The 17625-nt window shown below is 44.7% G+C and overlaps 1 protein-coding gene across 1 annotated transcript in view; it reads left to right on the top strand.

The window, feature by feature from the left end:
* Positions 1-13033, top strand: part of LOC136170672 (ATP-dependent translocase ABCB1-like) — a 49669-nt gene extending 36636 nt beyond the window's left edge. The window contains 4 exon segments of the mRNA XM_065939075.1: positions 6858-6894; positions 6897-7063; positions 11426-11572; positions 12430-13033. Coding sequence (XP_065795147.1) covers positions 6858-6894; positions 6897-7063; positions 11426-11572; positions 12430-12633 — 555 coding nt within the window. The 3' untranslated portion in view covers positions 12634-13033.
* The last annotated feature ends 4592 nt before the right edge of the window (positions 13034-17625 follow it).

The raw sequence follows: 17625 nt of genomic DNA, 5'->3' as shown, positions 1-17625 counted from the left end.
GGCTGAAAAGACATGGGAGGACTTGGCAATTAATGGGCTGCTTCTGATATTTCAGTCTTCTCAGGGAAGTGGTGCTGGGAGAAAAGTGTTGAGCATGGCTGAGGTGTGGTTAGGACAGGAACAGAGACGAAGTGTGTGTAGACTAGTGCAGATTAGAGGAGAAGGAAGGAAAGTAAAGACGGGGCAGAGCCCAGGGAAGGCGTTTATCGTGGGGACTCTTGAATAATTTTATGGCTGAAGATGGGATAAAACCATTGATGGAGAAAGGAAATTCAGACACCTTCTAAGGAAAAAAAAAAAAAACGATATCAACAAATTTGGGAAACAGATAAAGAACATAGAGGGATTCTCTTTTCCTTCTGAACTAAAAGGGTAAGTGAAGGGTCCGATTTATTGATGGGAGATTCAGTAAACTGTCAATGAGTGCTTGTCAGGGACTATCCTAGGTGCTGGGAACGAGATAGGAGTTGTGAAAGGAGTAGGGACATTTTTTATTGTTATTTTTTGGTCTCACTGTGCAGCTTGTGGGGTCTTAGTTCCCTGATGAGGGATGGAACCTAGGCCATTGCAGTGAAATTACAAAGTTGTAAACCACCGGACCGCCAGGGAACTCCCCCAAATAGTGAATTTTTAAATGACTGTAATGGGGACTAGAAAAGAATCAAATTAGGAAGGAGTGAAATTTATAGCAAAACATTTCCATTATGTAGGCCTTGAGTTATTGGTTATACTCAGGGGTGACATCCAAAATATTCACCAACTGGAATGGCCTGGGCACCGCCCAGCCAGGACGGACACTGCTTTTTACAGTGAGACTGATGCCCGCCAGCTCCTTATGGGTCCTACTTGCATTAATGATGGACTGGAAATAGAATTTTCTCCCATAGGTGAGGGCTCTTTTCACTTCCTCACAGTGATCGCAGTGATCATAAGTATTTCTTACTGTATCCAGAGACAGTTGTGCCTTTAGTGAGTCTATTCTGTGACAGTTATGTATGCTTTGTTCTTCTTTAAGCTTGGTTCCTTATTTTCACTACCTTATGACATATTTTCTGTGAATTCTGACTTCATGCTTCAGTTTCATGATTAAAGTTTGGACAGAGAACTCAATGAAGACCTTCCTGACGAATGAAGCCGTCAGAGAAGGAAATGTTGACTCTGAGACCGTGGTCGTGGTCCTTAAGAAACATTTATTCAGCAGCATGTTATATGTTAATCTCTAATGAGTTAGAGGGGATGCTTAAAGATTTTAACTGAAGAGATAGGGCATATCCCTCCATGACTTAAAGAAGATAGACTTTGGGACTCCTCCAGTGGTCTATTGGTTAAGACTCCATGTTTTCAATGTAGGGAACGTGGGTTTGATCCCTAGTGGGGGAACTAAGATCCCACATGCCACCCAGTGTGGCCAAAATTTTTTTTTTAACATGATAGATCTAGAGTTGATTCTTAAGGGAAAACTAGAACTAGAGGCATAAGGCTGTAAGGGTGTGCAATCAAGATGTTGTTTGATGAAAGAGATAATGTGAACTGTGGCTGATGAGTGATTTGTTCCTAATGTAGCATAAGTTGGGCTTCCCAGGTGGGTAAAGAACCCACCTGCCAATGTAGGAGGCTCAGGAGACATGAGTTCAATCCATGGATCGGGAGGATCCCCTGGAGGAGGGCATGGCAACCCACTCCAGCATTCTTGCCTGAAGAAGCCCCATGGACAGAGCAGCCTGGCAGGCTACTGTCCACGGGGTCACAGAGAGTCAGACACAAGCAAAAATCATGCATGCATGCAGCATAAGTTGGCTGAAATAGCAGATTTAATTAGAATAATGACTCTCAAACTTGTTTCATTATAACCCAGTTAGGAAAGGCAAAAACTTTCATTCCCGACCCCCCAACTGCACTCGTAGTCACTGTAGTGGGAAAAACTCTTGGTAATAACAAAGTGTTGGAGTTGAAAACAGCAATAATGGTAAACAGTAAAATAATCAGACTACAAGAACGTAAAGAAATAAATGGTTATTCTCCACATACATTAACACAGCGGAGTAAAATTAAAGACGTGAACCATATCAGTTATGGTTCAGTGTAGGAAACCAAGTGCTGTGGATATTTCAAGCAGCTGCATGTTTAACGAGGGGGATACAGTCCTTACATAATCATTGGAAGAGTGGAAGTCAAAGTCAGCGCTCCCAGCATTGAAATCATAGCACCGCAGCTGGGATCCTGTGGCCAGGAAGTTGCCGGAACTTATGCTCATGTCACAGCTGCTCCGAACCTAAAGACTCAAGAACAGAATCTGGCGGTTGCAAAAGCTCCTCTCTGCTGGAACACGTGTGATAGTTTACCACAGCTTCTGCTTTCCAGGTTTTGCACAGGGCATCTCACTGATAGAACCTCAGTTACTTCTGGCACCAGAAGGGAGCCTAGGAAATAGATTTTAGTCCTCCAGTCCCTTGATAGGTGAGAGGACAGACACAGAAGAATATGGAAATGAATGCTGAGTGCATAGGAGAATAACCTCTCCGGACAACAGTGATGATGCTCGGATCAGAAACAAAGCGCCCTCATCTGTTGGAGGAAGACGGTGATCTGCTCCTGTGTGTTCGCACTGGACCTTTGAGATTCCGCCACGTGCCACACCGCGGCCAGACTCCTTAGTGGAAGTGCCCACAATAACGGCTAGTAAATGCGCCAAGTTCTGTTTATGAGCATCAGTTAGTGATCTTGAAAAAGACTAAGCTAATAGGCTATTAGCGATTAGTTCTTACTGCCACGAAAAAAGAAAAAAATGAGTCTGGGGACTGGAGCGTCATTTGATTGTAAGAACTGAAGCAAGGACTTGACCCTGAGGTCAGGAAATCCTTGTGACCATCAGCAAGCCTGAAGTCATATTTACCAACACTGACCTTAGCGGTGGTTCTCAGACTGGTGTGGGTCCGAATGCCCTGGAGAGCTCACAGAGAATGCAGCCACCCTGGCTCACTCACAAAGATTAGGACCCGGCTTTTCATTTTTTAAACTTTCCCAGATGATTCTGATGCCAGCCAGACTTTGAGAACCACTGAACTGGTAACTTTGCAAGTTTCAGGTCACATTGTGGCAAGTCTTAGAAAATGAAGCTATGGGATTGTTCAGAGAGTAGAGGTTCTGAGTTTTGTGGGGCCTGAAAGTGGTACAATTTCAGGGACTATACTTGAAAGAGTCCGAAGTTAGGAATACAGAATTAGTCACAAGAGTAAATGTTTACTTCTAATGAAGAAAATTCACAACATAATATTAAAGCCTAAAGGATGCTGATCCCTCTCCTTTTTAGGCAAGTTATCCTAAAGGCTTACCCAGAAAAGCCTGGCCTCCCCCTCACCCTGGACATTGTTTAACTCCCAGCATTTGCCTACAGATGAGGGTCCTTGAATCTTACATTCATTAGCTTCACTGAGACTCCCTCGAGTCTTGAGTCTTTCCCTGACCTTTCCTTTCTCCCCTTGCCCATCCTACACACCACCATCAGAGTCCTGTCTCCCTCTTAGGACACAGCTAGAAGCCTGTCCTGTGGCTGCTCCCCACTGGGTACCTGGGCTAAGATGGACACATTGTTCTTTTGAAAGAAGACAAAGTATTTTTCAATTCTCAACCATTGTGTAGCCAAAATCTAACCTGTAGTGTGCAGATCTGAGTTCCCTCAATCACTAAGAATGTGACCTTGCACAAGTGACCGAACTCCGCTCATGTCCTCATCAGTAAAATGGGCCTTAAAGTCACACCTATCTTGCAAGTTTTGTCAAGAGGAAATGAGAGAGTGCATGAGGCATACTTAATCACAGGACCTATAATATAATCAGTGCTCAGTAACTTATCTAAAATTATTATTTCAGAGTAAATACAGGAAAATGATACATCTTTAACATTTGATTGTGCTACTGAAATCAGGCAGTAGATTTAAGTCTAGAATAGGGATAGCTCATCATTTTAATTTAGCCTTTCATTGTTACTGCCAGTGTGTTACTTGAGATTTTCATTTAGGCCAGTATCTTTTGAGCAGTGTTCACAGACTCACTGGATTTCCTTGGTGTTCCTCAGACCACCACCCGTGCCTCAGCCAAAGAAGATGTGCATTGATCTTTTTACATTTGGACTTTTAAACATATTTTCCCTCAAGAAAGGATCCTTTAGGAAACACAAGTTTTAGATAGTTAGCAGTAGCTGTGTATAGTGTGGGGATGAGGAGCTCTAAGCATCTTATTATATGTCTGATGGAAAGACTCATTGAAGTTTGCAGGGATCAGTCATATTCATCTGATTATATTAGTTAAACAGTTTGTTTCTTTCCCTAGCAGTGTGTGTGTGTGCGTGTGCGTGTGTTAGTTGCTCAGTTGTGTCCGACTCTTTGCAACACCGTGGACTGTAACCCCCAGGCTTCTCTGTCCATAGAATTCTCCAGGCAAGAATACTGGAGTGGGTTGCCATTCTCTTCTCCAGGGGATCTTCTCAACCCAGAGATTGAACCTGGGTCTCCTGTATTGCAGGCAGATTCTTTACCATCTGAGCCACCAGGGAAGCCCCCTAGGGGTATAATTCTGGAAAAAAAAAAATTTTTTTTCTTTTCTCAGTTCTCCATTTCTCCAGTACGCAGTGTCCCATCTAACGTGACCTGCTATATGACTTTTAACCATCCTTGTGTGGCTTTTCCTTCCTCTCTTCAGCCTCTACTTGCCACTTTCACTTAACACCATGAGGAAGCCTAGAGCATAGATGCTTGGAATAGTCTCCATGGCAATTGGGCTTGGTACTAATAAGGTCATGGCTGTGTTTTCCATCCATCTTTACACCTGCTAGTTTCACAAATAGAAACCATCTTCCTGCAGCAAAGCCCGTATGTTCCCTGTCCTTGGCCAGCTGTCTCCCAGAGGCGTGCAGTCAGGCTCATGGGATTCAGAGTATATTTATAGCTCAGGATATAATCATCAGTATTAGAAAAGCTCGAAGCTGAGTCACTGATGTCTTCTTCAGCGGTTATGGCAGCTCTCACTTGAATGCCAGAATTCTCTTGCAAAGTAGATCTTTGGGGCAGATATGTCTCCATCAGAGAGGAAAGGTTTTTATCTGCGAGGCTGTAATGGGCACGCTCCAGGCTTCTGCAGGGTGATCCAAGGGGAGCCAGGTTCCTAGAGAAAGGCCGGGCTCTCCCTCCTGCTCCTTTGGGTAAGCTGTAGATGTCTGTCCTTCCTTTTATCCCCTCAGACATCTATCCATCTGCTGTGGTTCCAAGTACATCACACAGACATCGTTCCAAACCACAGACAGTCCTTCACATACTCTGTGCCTAGCACTGTGCTCAGTGGGGTCCATACTGACATCACTTAATCCTCAATTCTGGAGTTTAGGGATTATAATCATTCCCATTTTACATGCAAAGGAACTGAGATACTAACACACTTTCCTTAGATCAACAACTATTTAGAGAGAGAGCGGCACCCTCCCACGCTCACTTCTGTTTCATTTGAGTCCTCAAAAACCTGATCCTACTAACTAGTCAGATCAGAAATGTGGCCTCCAGGCCTGTTATGTGGTCATAGCAGTTCCTTATTTACAATCGAATCGTGGCTACTTTTCCTGTGAAAAATCAATGCATAGCAGTAAGGATGAGGGACTTCCCTGGCTGGTCCAGTGGTTAAGACTCCAGTTGAACTAGGGCTCAGCCCCTGGTTGGGGAACTGAGATCCTATGTGCCATATGGTATGGCCAGAAAACTAAAATGAAAAAGTCATCTTATTTAAGAAAAAAAAAAAAGAATGCCAGAATACATTCCAGAAATGGAATATGTGTTATTAGTTTCTGGTGGCTGCTACAACAAATTACAGCCAACTTAGGGTAGTCAAACACCACAGATCTATCTTATAGATGCTGGAAGTCAGATGTCCAAAGTGGACCTCACGGTGTCGGTGGGGCTGTGCGCCTTCTGGAGGCCCTTAGGGAGAATCTGCTTGCTTGTCCTTTCTGGCTCATGGCCCCTTCCTCCATCTTCAAAGCCAGCAACGACTGATTGAGTCCTCTTCATGTTGCTTCGCTGTGACCCCCACTCTCCTGCCCTCCACCACCGCACAGTTAAGGACCCTTATGATTATGTTGGGTCCATGTGGATAATGCAAGATAAGCTCCTCATCTTGAGGTCAGTGGATGAGCAACCGTCCATCGTAATTCTCTGTCTGCGTGTGAATAACGTTAGCAGGCTTGATGAATTAGGGCGTGGACATCTTGGATGGAGGAGATGGGCATCACTATGCCTTGTTGCTGTTGTCCAGTCCCCGAGTTGTGTCTGACTTTGCGACCCCATGGACTGCAGCACGCCAGGCCTCCCTGTCCTCACCGTCTCCCGAAGTTTGCCCAAGTTCATTCCATTGCATCGGTGATGTCATCCAACATCTTGTCCCCTGTCACCCCCTTCTCCTCTTGCCCTCAATCTTTCCCAGCATCAGAGACTTTTCCAGTGAGTCGGTTCTTCACATCAGATGATCAAAATACTGGAGCTTCATCTTCAGCATCAGTCCTTCCAATGGCGGTGGGGGGTTGATTCAGGGTTGATTTCCCTTAAGATTGACTAATTTGATCTTGCAGTCTGAGGGACAGCAATTATTCTGCCTACCAGATGCATATATCAGAAGCCAGAGTTAAAATAGGAGAAACATGATGGTTCCCCAGAGCATGCAGTTATAACCTGATGCAGTTAACCTTGACGAGCCAACTAAAAGCAACAAAAGTCTCATAACAACTTGGCAGTCTTAACGTAGGAAATAACAATATTAATTTTGCTAAATTAAAAAACATTCCGGTTCTGAGGCTGATCCATGATCTCCTGTTTTCAGCTAATCGATGGCAAGGAAATAAAGCACCTGAATGTCCAGTGCTGCGAGCACACATGGGCATCGTCTCCCAGGAGCCCATTCTGTTTGACTGCAGCATCGGCGAGAACATTGCCTACGGAGACAACAGCCGCGCTGTGTCCCAGGAGGAGATTGAGCGTGCAGCCAAGGAGGCCAACATCCACCCCTTCATCGAGATGCTGCCAGACGTAAGTCTCACCAGATGCCGTGCCTGGGAGCCTGTGGTTGTGATTTGTAAAGGGCTGGATCCCAAAGGTGAAGAGAAATGAGTAGCCAAAACACACCCCTGCTGTGGACAAGCATCTCCCCATCCATGTCATGTTTACCCGACACTCCCCATCCCCATCCATGTCCTGTTTATATGACACTCCCCATCCCCATCCATGTTGTGTTTACCCGACACTCCCCATCCCCATCTATGTCATGTTTATATGACACTCCCCATCCCCATCCATGTTGTGTTTATATGACACTCCCCATCCCCATCTATGTCATGTTTATATGGCACTCCCCATCCCCATCCATGTTGTGTTTATATGACACTCCCCATCCCCATCCATATCATGTTTACCCGACACTCCCCATCCCCATCCATGTTGTGTTTATATGACACTCCCCATCCCCATCCATATCATGTTTACCCGACACTCCCCATCCCCATCTATGTCATGTTTACCCGACACTCCCCATCCCCATCCATGTCGTGTTTATATGACACTCCCCATCCCCATCTATGTCATGTTTATATGACACTCCCCATCCCCATCCATGTCATGTTTATATGACACTCCCCATCCCCATCCATGTCATGTTTACCCGACACTCCCCATCCCCATCCATGTCGTGTTTATATGACACTCCCCATCCCCATCCATGTCGTGTTTATATGACACTCCCCATCCCCATCCATGTCGTGTTTATATGACACTCCCCATCCCCATCCATGTCGTGTTTATATGACACTCCCCATCCCCATCCATGTCGTGTTTATATGACACTCCCCATCCCCATCCATGTCGTGTTTATATGACACTCCCCATCCCCATCCATGTCGTGTTTATATGACACTCCCCATCCCCATCCATGTCGTGTTTATATGACACTCCCCATCCCCATCCATGTCGTGTTTATATGACACTCCCCATCCCCATCCATGTCGTGTTTATATGACACTCCCCATCCCCATCTATGTCGTGTTTACCCAATCACCTGCCTGACTCCCTGTGAGCAGTCTGACTAAAAGGTACACGTCTGGGGGGCCTTTCCCTCCACATCAGGGCATGGGGCCCACAGAAGCAGGCGTGACCCTCCCCCGTCATTTCTCTCCCAGCCTTCCTCCCCCCGCCTCCTTGCAGCTCTCCCCCAAGCCTCAAGCCTCTCTCTGTGGAGTCAGGCCAGGCCAGGGGGCTGGACCCATTCGGAGAAAAGGCTCTGAGCAGGGTGAGTTATTGGGGTGTCCGTGGTACAGTGTCATCTCTCACCACTGCACGTTCCGTGGGCCCCACGCTCCACTTGCAGGACTGATACTGAAGCCTGCCCTGGGCTGGTGTCCCTTTGATGCCCTCTGAATTCCTTCTAGAAAGTTAGAGAAGTGGAGCCTCTTACCCTCTCTTAAGCCGCTTAGGTGCTATATTTTAAGTGTGTCTGGACTGTCTGGAGAAGGAAATGGCAACCCACTCCAGTGTTCTTGCCTGGAGAATCCCAGGGATTGGGGGAGCCTGGTGGGCTGCCATCTATGGGATCACACAGAGTCAGACACGACTGAAGTGACTGAGCAGCAGCAGCAGACTGTATGGAGTAGGAAATGGCAACCCACTCCAGTATTCTTGCCCGGAAAAATCCCATGGATAAAGGAGCCTGGCGGGCTACAGTCTACAGGGTCGCAATACTCAGACATGACAACGCATATACACTAGACCTGTCTTATCTAATGCCCCCCATTATCACAAGTTATGTTCTTTATTATAAGGAATTGCCCCCTGAAAACAAAGCTCAACTTCAATCCGGCAAAGAAGGTCCTCTCCTCGTGGGGAAGGACGACAATGCCCTATGGCCCTAGCCCACTCCCTAGACGGCCTTTTCTTGAGGCCCCTCTCTGGATCACTGCCGTCCCCACACATCACAGCCCCAGGAAGAAGCAGTGTCCCCTCTCTCCCCTCCTTTAACCTTCTAGCCCATCTGTGGATAATTGGCCCTTCCCAAGGCTGGAACATTCAATGTATAACTTTAGTCCCCTTCACTACTGATGAGGTCAGTTAGTCTGGGCATGGGCCAGCACCTCCGTGTCACCTGGGAGCTTGTGAGAAATGCAGGTTTTCAGGCCCTACCCCAGACCTGCTGTGCCAGAAGCTTGGAGCTGGGGTCTAGGAGTCTCTGTTCTAATACCGCAGGTGATAACTGATGCAGGTACAGTTAGAGAACCAGTGGGCAGGGGTTAACAAAGGCAAATACTGAGAGGGATTATCATCCAGCTTATGAAATGTATCTTGCCGCCTCGCATTTGTCTGCCACAGGGACCCATGTTTCTGGGCTCTGGGCGCTTTACACCTGTACACATCAGAATTCTTTTCCTCAGTGTCTACATGTGGAAGGAAAAGGCAAAACCCCTGAAGTCCTACTTTTGTCCAAGGACCTACTTCTTCACCTTTGCAGTTCATGCTCGGATTTACCTCATCCTGCAGCGGGTCTGGTCTAGTTTCCTTCTCTCAGGGTTTACAGTCCTGCGTTTACCTGCCTCAGTGGGATCTGTCACCTGCGTGGGACTCACTTCAGTGCATCGGCTCCCCAGGGGCTGCAGCTCTGGGGTGGGCCTGTTGCAACCGTCTGACCAGACCTCCCCCCAGCTCGCTCACAGCCTCTGCAGGTGGAGAGCTCTATGTTGAGTGCCACAGGATTCGGGTTGCTAGAAATAGCAAGCAAGAACAGGCAGCCTGCATAGAACATGAGTTTGCTTTAATTGAAGTACAGTTGATTTACAATGTTACGTTCTGCCATGCAGCAGAGTTATTCCGTTACCTGTATATGATGTACACGTTCTTTTTCCTCATGGTTTTTATAGGATGCTAAATTTAGTCCTCTGTGTCAAACAGTGGGACTTTGTTGGGGATCCATCGTGTCTACAGCCATTACTTCCGCTTCACCCCAGCCTCCCACTCCACCCTCCCCCACCCCTCTCCCCTTGGCTTCCGCAAGTCTGTCCTCTGTGTCCGCACGCCTGTCCTGCCTCACGGCTAAGTTCATTTGTGTCATGTTTTAGGTTGCACATGTAAGTGATAGCTTATGATATTTGTCTTTCTCTTTCTGACTTAGTATGATAGTCTCTAGTTGCATCCACGTTGCTGCAAGTGGTATTATTTCATTCTTTTTTATGGCTGAGTGATATTCCATTGTATGTATGTACCGCACCTTTGTTAACTATTCATCTGTCAGTGAATATTTAGATTGGGTCCATGTCTTGCTATTGTGAATAGGCTACTATGAACATAGGGGTGCGCGTATCTTTTTTAGTTAGAGTTTTGTCTGGATGTATGCCCTGGAGTGGAATTGCTAGATCACATGCTAATTCTATTTTTAGTTTTCTGAGGAATTTCCGTACTGTTTTCCATAGTGGCTGCACCATCTTACATTCTCACCAACAGAGTAGGAGGTAGGACGTGATTTAAAATCAAACTCTGGATGTCAGAATCAGAGCCCACAGTTTACAAAATTTCAGCCTGGCAAGGGTCTGAGAATAGAAAAAGATAATGTTGTTTTCTAGGTTATACATTGCATTTCTCCTCTCACTTATTTACCCTATTAATTCTAGCCCTTATCATCATATTTAATACTTAATTATCTACTGTGGGAAACAATATGTGAAAAATTTTAGGAGAATTCTAAAAACAAAAGTAAATCAGGAAATTTCAGCTTTTCAAGTTAGATACCAAAATAGAATTTCTTAGCATCCATTAAAATTGTTGAAGCTTTGGAAATAGTCTTATAAAAACAGACAGCAAAAGGTTAGCATTCTAAGAATCTTCCCTTCCTCACTTTTTGAAATAATGCAGAGAGCGTCACCTACTGGTTAGAAATAAAACGAGCCTCAATTATATTATGCATAGCCTGTTAAAATCAAATTTCCTTCCTCGGACCAGTCTTTGTCGCAAATATAATGAAACCAGAAGGCTTGAAGAGCCTGACATTGCAACAGTAGTCTTCCTCAGGTTAATTTGTCCACACTAATACATAATTTTTAAGACACAAGTGTCTATTTTCTTTTCTTCTTTTTCTTTTTTTTTTTTTTGATGGTGGAGTGCAGTTCATTACACTGGCGGGCCCAAGGCAGAGTCGCCTCTTAGCCAAGGGCCCGACCAGCAGTCTATTTTCAAGAAGAGAAATTAATCCTGCCATTTAGAGCTATGTTTTTGCTGTTAAACTCATCAACCCATTCTTAGCTTCTGAACCTCAACGTTTTCGTGTATATGGAAGTGGTTACCCTATTTTCTGCAAGCAGACTCTTTCTCACTGCTTTCTCAGTTCTACTTTTCATAATAACAAAACCCTGTTTACAGAAATACAACACCCGAGTAGGGGACAAAGGAACTCAGCTCTCTGGTGGCCAGAAACAGCGCATTGCCATAGCTCGCGCCCTTGTCAGACAGCCTCACATCTTGCTTCTGGATGAAGCTACCTCGGCTCTGGACACAGAAGGTGAAAAGGTGAGAATTTAAATTGGACTCATTCACACTTGAAGCAGCTGTCCTTAGACGGTATAAATCTGTGCTACTGTCTTCCACAGTAGAGAACAAAATTCAGGCTGATAATAAATTTTGTTACTTTCAGTGGAATTTAAACACTCTCTGTAGCTGTCATTCAAGACAACTGAGATGAAATGAAGCAGATTAGTCTTATAGCACGTCTGCTCCAAAAAATAGCCCTGGATCACTTTGCATTGATCCAAGAAGCTGCATTCAGGAGGCATGGTCCCATCTCTACTGACAGCATCTCCTCAACAACTATATAAAAAAGTGGAAGCACAGGAAAATGTTTAAACCTGGCTGTTCCTTAAGGTAAATACTAGCTATTGTTTTTAGTTTGAGAAAAAGTTGAGTATTCAGGTATCTGAATGATGAACTCATTCTGAGATTTTTTTAAAAACTCTTTTATTGGAATATAGTTATTTTATAATGTTGTACTGAGAATTATTTTTTAATTTTAAAAATACCAAAATTCAAAGAAGCTGTGTTTGGCCCGTGCCTAGGCTTCCTGACTTAACTGTATTGCTAGACCAGAAGGATGCTGCATGGCTAAGCCCACTACTGAATGCTTTTAAATGATCACAGGACTGTATTTATAGTCACAACTTGGAGATAGCCCCTACCTGAGAACCCAAACTAGGATTCGGTATCTTCCAATAGAACAGATCCCTTGCTTTGTAAAATATGTATTATATTCCACTGACACTGTTAAAGGAGCACTTATCATTGGATGCATTAACAGTGAGGCTTGTTATGAAGGAGAAATTCAAGGGGGAGGATTATCCTGACCAGAGGTAATTTGTGTGATCATTGAACAGGTTGTCCAAGAAGCCCTGGACAAAGCCCGAGAAGGCCGCACCTGCATCGTGATCGCTCACCGCCTGTCCACCATCCAGAACGCAGACATGATCGTGGTGTTTCAGAACGGCAGAATCAAGGAGCAGGGCACGCACCAGCAGCTGCTGGCGCAGAAAGGCCTCTATTTCACCATGGTCAGCGTCCAGGCCGGGACGAAGCGCTAGTGAGCCGTGACCGTGTAAGCTGTTAAATAGTGTCTTATAGTATTTGTGTTAAAACGTGGCATTTAATCAAAATTAAAAAGCAAACACTTACCAGAGAAACTATGTAGAGTTACTTATTCAACATTTCCTGCCGCAATGGAAGATCCACCCCACTCTGTTCTGGGTCTTCAGAGACTTTATAATTGAAAGAACAGAAAGAAGCATCATCGACGGGCGTAAAACAATGGGTTTGATTGCATTAGAAAGGTTATAGAATCATTCAAAGTAGATTTTATTAATAAAGTGTATAAATTTTTGTTTATATTTTCTTATTCGGACTGTAACTGGCTACCCTGCTAAAAGATTATAGAAGTAGCAGAAAGTACTGAATGTTTGCATATAGTGCCTATAATAAAAGTAAACTTTTATATGACTGGAGTCATCTTGTCTGAAGTGCCTGTAAATCTGTCATCTCTCACTTGGACTATTAAAGATCATTTCTGCACTTAAAAAAAAGAGATTCTTTAAAAACTCCCATTAATTTTGTAAGAATGGCTAAACCGTGTATTAATTCCTGTTGTACATGTCTTTTCACATTGGGTTCTACAAAGACATATGGCTTTGTTCTTCTTGAACTTGATCCTGCTGATTCTTGTATTTCCACATTATGCCTACTCTCAGACTTGTCACATAGATCAGTACAGGATTGTAGGGGCTGAAATGGGGCAGAGGATGGACAGCTGTGAAGCATATACTGTCATGTATGTTGACTGTTGCATTGTTCTTATAAAGGGCTTTTACAGAATTTTCATCTTTTTGTACTTTTGAAAAATATTTGTATGTATTTATTTGGCTGCGCTGGGTCTCAGTTGCAGCATATGGGATCTTCCATCTTCACTGCAGCATGTGGGATTTCTGTTCGTGGCATTCACACTCTTAGTTACAGCATGTGGGATCCAGTTCCCAGACCAGGGATCAAACCCAGGCCCCTTTGTCTTGGGAGCACGGACTCTTAGCCACTGGACCACCAAGAAGTTCCTTTTTGCACTTTTAACAATAAAATTCTTCTTCTGTTTTGATATTGAATCACTCTTCCCAGTAAACTGATCTCTTCCAAATTGATCCTTCTGGTGGCAGATGATTAAAATGTGCCATAAGTTTAAATACAACAGAAAATGGTGCTCTGACTACGAAAAGACAAGCCAAAAAGCACTATAAACATGACTGAAAGGCACAAGCTGGGAGCAATATTTGCCATATTTATTATGAACAATTGGTATCCCGAAAACACGAAGAATTTTAAAAGGAACAAAAATGCCATCACCTTCAAGGAAAAATGGGAAGAGAACATGGTCCAGAAATTCCCAAGGAAGAAATGCAGGAGAAAGAAAGTGCACGGTCTCAAAGCAATGCAGATTAAAACGACAAACCCTTGAATAGTGACGTCAGCCTTGTGGCAGAATAAGACGTCCTTGTTTTGCCCTCAGCGAGAGTAGTTTGGCATTGAACCACGCACAGAAGCACCGTCTGGGAGCTGTAGCCTCCAGCGCCCTGTGCCAAGGGGACCTGAGAGGAGTCTTGCTTCCCCACAAGGCGACTAACAGGGATACAGCTTGGACTCTGGCTGGACCCTGAAATAGCCCGTGAACTGGCGCGAGCAGCCCGCACCCCCCTCCCCACCCTTGGTCCAGTAGCCCCTGGAAAACCCTGTCTAAAACAGTCACCCACAGACCAGAGAGCCTTTGAGAAGTCCGGGCTTCCAGAAGAGAAGTCTCAGCCCACCTTTGGAGCCCAAAACTGTGAGTTTGGATGCGCTGAGAGAGCGCGAGGTGCAGCTTCCCTTGACTTGCACCACCCCGCCCCCAGGGGACACAGCTCAGGGCCAGAGAGATCTCATCCTGCACTTTCTCCCGGGGCAGGTGAGAGCTGGTGGGTGACACGTGGCTTCCCAGTCCATGCGGGAGGCTGCCACAGAAGCTCATTTCTCTCTCCCCACATCCGGAGTCGTGAAACGTGGACTGCTCGACTGGGAGGCAGGAAGAGGTGGAGATGGCACGTAGCCCCCTCAGAGGGCATCGAAGGCACACGGGTCCAGCTGACCGCACTCAAGAGGCTTGTCCTCGGGCTGCAGGGATGCCTCTCCTGCGGTGCTCAGCATATGCCGCGCTATGCTTAGTCGCTCAGTCGTGCCCGACTCATTGCAACCCCATGGGCTGTAGCCTGCCAGGCTCTTATGTTTATGGGATTCTCCTGGGAAGAATTCTGGAGTGGGTTGCCATTTCCTCCTCCAGGGGATCTTCCTAACCCAGCGATCAAATCCAGGTCTCCCTGCATTGCAGGTGGGTTCTTTACCCTCTGAGCCGTAAGTGCTCAGGATACCTCACCCACAAATAGCCCCTGACCCTGAGGCCAGCCCTGTGTTCTCCCGACAGCAGTGGCAAGAGCAGGATCTGGCTGATGACTGGTGAGCACACACACGGCTGAGCCAAATCTACCGGCTAGGGAGAAACCGCAAACTTGAGCTTTAGTGCCGCCTTTGGCAAAACAGGAGGAAGACAGCCAGTACATGGTCGGCTGCCCTGCTGATCAAGAGAAGGCAGATAAGCCTAAGGGTTCTGCCACAAGAGGGAGCAAGTGGATGAGGTGTAATCAGAGGAAGTCAGAAAGCCTCAGAATCACTGGCAGGGCTGATGGAAGATACTTCTCTCCTGAACCAGGTAATAAAGACAGGAGAAGGTGAATATTACTTCAGATGGGAAGACTGCAATGCAAACTTCAAGGGACATGGAAAATCAAGGAAACATGATACCACCAAAGGGTGACAATGTTGACAAAACTTTAGCTAGAAATAAAAACAGAGGAATGAATGAAATTGGAAATGAAAGAGGAGAAATTACAGCTGATATCACAGAAATAGAAAGCTTCATAAGAGATTACTATCAACAGTTATACACCAACAAGTTTAATAACCTTAGGATAAACTGATAAATTCTTAGAAACATACACCATATCAAGACTGAATCAGAAATCAAAAATCTGAATAGACAAATAATGAGTAACGAGATTAAGTCAGTAAACCAAAATCTCCCAACAAAGAAAGGCTCAGAACCAGATGGCTTCCTTGGTGAATTCTACCAAACATTTAAAGAAGAACACCAATCTTTCTCAAACTCTTTCAAAAAATGGAGGAGGAGGAAACACTTCCAAAGTCATTTTACGAGGCCAGCATTGTCTTGATTAAAAAGTCAAAAACATTACAAGAAAACTACAGATGAATATGTGTGATCAATATAGGTGCAAAAATTCTTGACAAAATACTTGCAAACTGAATTTAACAGCACATTATAGGGATCATACAGCATGATCAAGGGGGTTTATCCCTAGAATTCAAGGATAGTTCAACATAGGCAAATCAATAGTTTAGTAATAAATTAATTCTATTAAATAAGATTAATAAAATGGAAAATAAAAACCAGATAATCTTAAGAGATGAAGAAAAGAATTTGAGAAAATACAACATCCTTTCATAATAAAAATTTTCAACAAATTGTTTATAGAGGAAATATGTTGTTCAGTCACTAAGTTGTGTCTGAGTCTGCGACCCCATAGACTTTAGTCTGCCAGGCTCCTCTGTCCATGGGGTTTTCCAGGCAAGAATACTGGAATGGGTTGCCATTTCCTCCTCTAGGGCATCTTCCTGAGCCTTGGATTGAACCTGCATCTCCCATGTCTCCTGCATTCCAGGCGGATTCTTTACTACTGCGCCACCAGGGAAGCCATAGAGGGAATATACCTTAACAGAATAAAGGCCGTATGTTGTAAGCCTACAGCTAACATCATACTCATTGGTGAAAGATTGAAAGCTTTTTCTCTAAGATCAGGAATGAGATAGGAGTCCCCACCCTCGACTCCTAGTCAGCATAGTACTGGGCATTCTAGCCAGAGTAATCTGGCAAGAAAAGAAATAAAAGGCATCCACATCAGAAAGGAAGAAGTTAGATTGTCTTTGCAGATGATATGATCGTATACACATATAGAAAACCCTAAGGATTCTACCAGAAAATGTCTTTCTCTCCCTGGCTTCTTTCACGTAGCATAATGCTGTCCAGATTCATCTGTGTTGCCACAAATGGCAGGATTTCCTTCTTATGGCTGAACAATATTCCATTGTAAGTATTTACTGTGTTTTCTTTATCCAGTCGTCCTGTGATGGATACTTATGTTGTGTCTGTATTTTGGCTATGGTGAGTAATGTGACAGTGAACATGCAGCGCTGATTTTGTTTCTTTCAGGTACACACCCAGAGGTGGAACTGCTGTATCACGTGGTAGTTCTAGTTTTAATTAAAAATGTTTCTTTGGCTGCTCTGGGTCTTCATCGTGGCATGCAGGCTCTCTGTCGTGGTGCTTAGGCTTTCTCTAGTTGTGGTGCACCGGCTGAGTTGCCCCGAGGCATGTGGGATCTTTGTTCCCGGAACAGGATCGAAACTGCGCTCCTTGCATTGGAAGGTGGATTCTTAACCACTGGACCACACAGAAGTCCCTGTTTTTTATATCTTTGAGAAACCTTCACACTGTTTTCCCTAATTTTAAGCCACCAAAGTTGTGTTAATTGGTTACAGTATTCTTGGGAAACTAATAGAAACCTCAGATCAGGGAAGCTAAACATGATGCTTTTGTTTTATTTTACTTTTTAAAAGGAAGGGTAATGAGGCTCTGAGTTGGGCTAGTGAGAAGAGAGAAGAACCAGTGGCTATGAGAAATATCCAGAGTCTAGACATGAACGGTGGAGGGAAGGGAAGAAACTGGCTAGGAAAACGCTGTGACACGGTTGGAGACAGTTTGTTCGTATGGCTTGAAGGTGACATCATGGTAGAAGGTTTTTTAAAGTGTGGCCCCTGGTTACTGACTAAACACAGATGGGTCCCACTGTGTGCTGTTTGCTTGAAATCAGCTGTTTTATTTTCTTGGTTCCATCCTAGGATTACCCAGCTCTGTCCAACTTTAAACAATG

Source organism: Muntiacus reevesi, chromosome 6 (assembly GCF_963930625.1).
Source record: "Muntiacus reevesi chromosome 6, mMunRee1.1, whole genome shotgun sequence".
NCBI lineage: Eukaryota > Metazoa > Chordata > Mammalia > Artiodactyla > Cervidae > Muntiacus > Muntiacus reevesi.
This window is presented reverse-complemented; position numbering and strand designations above follow the sequence as displayed.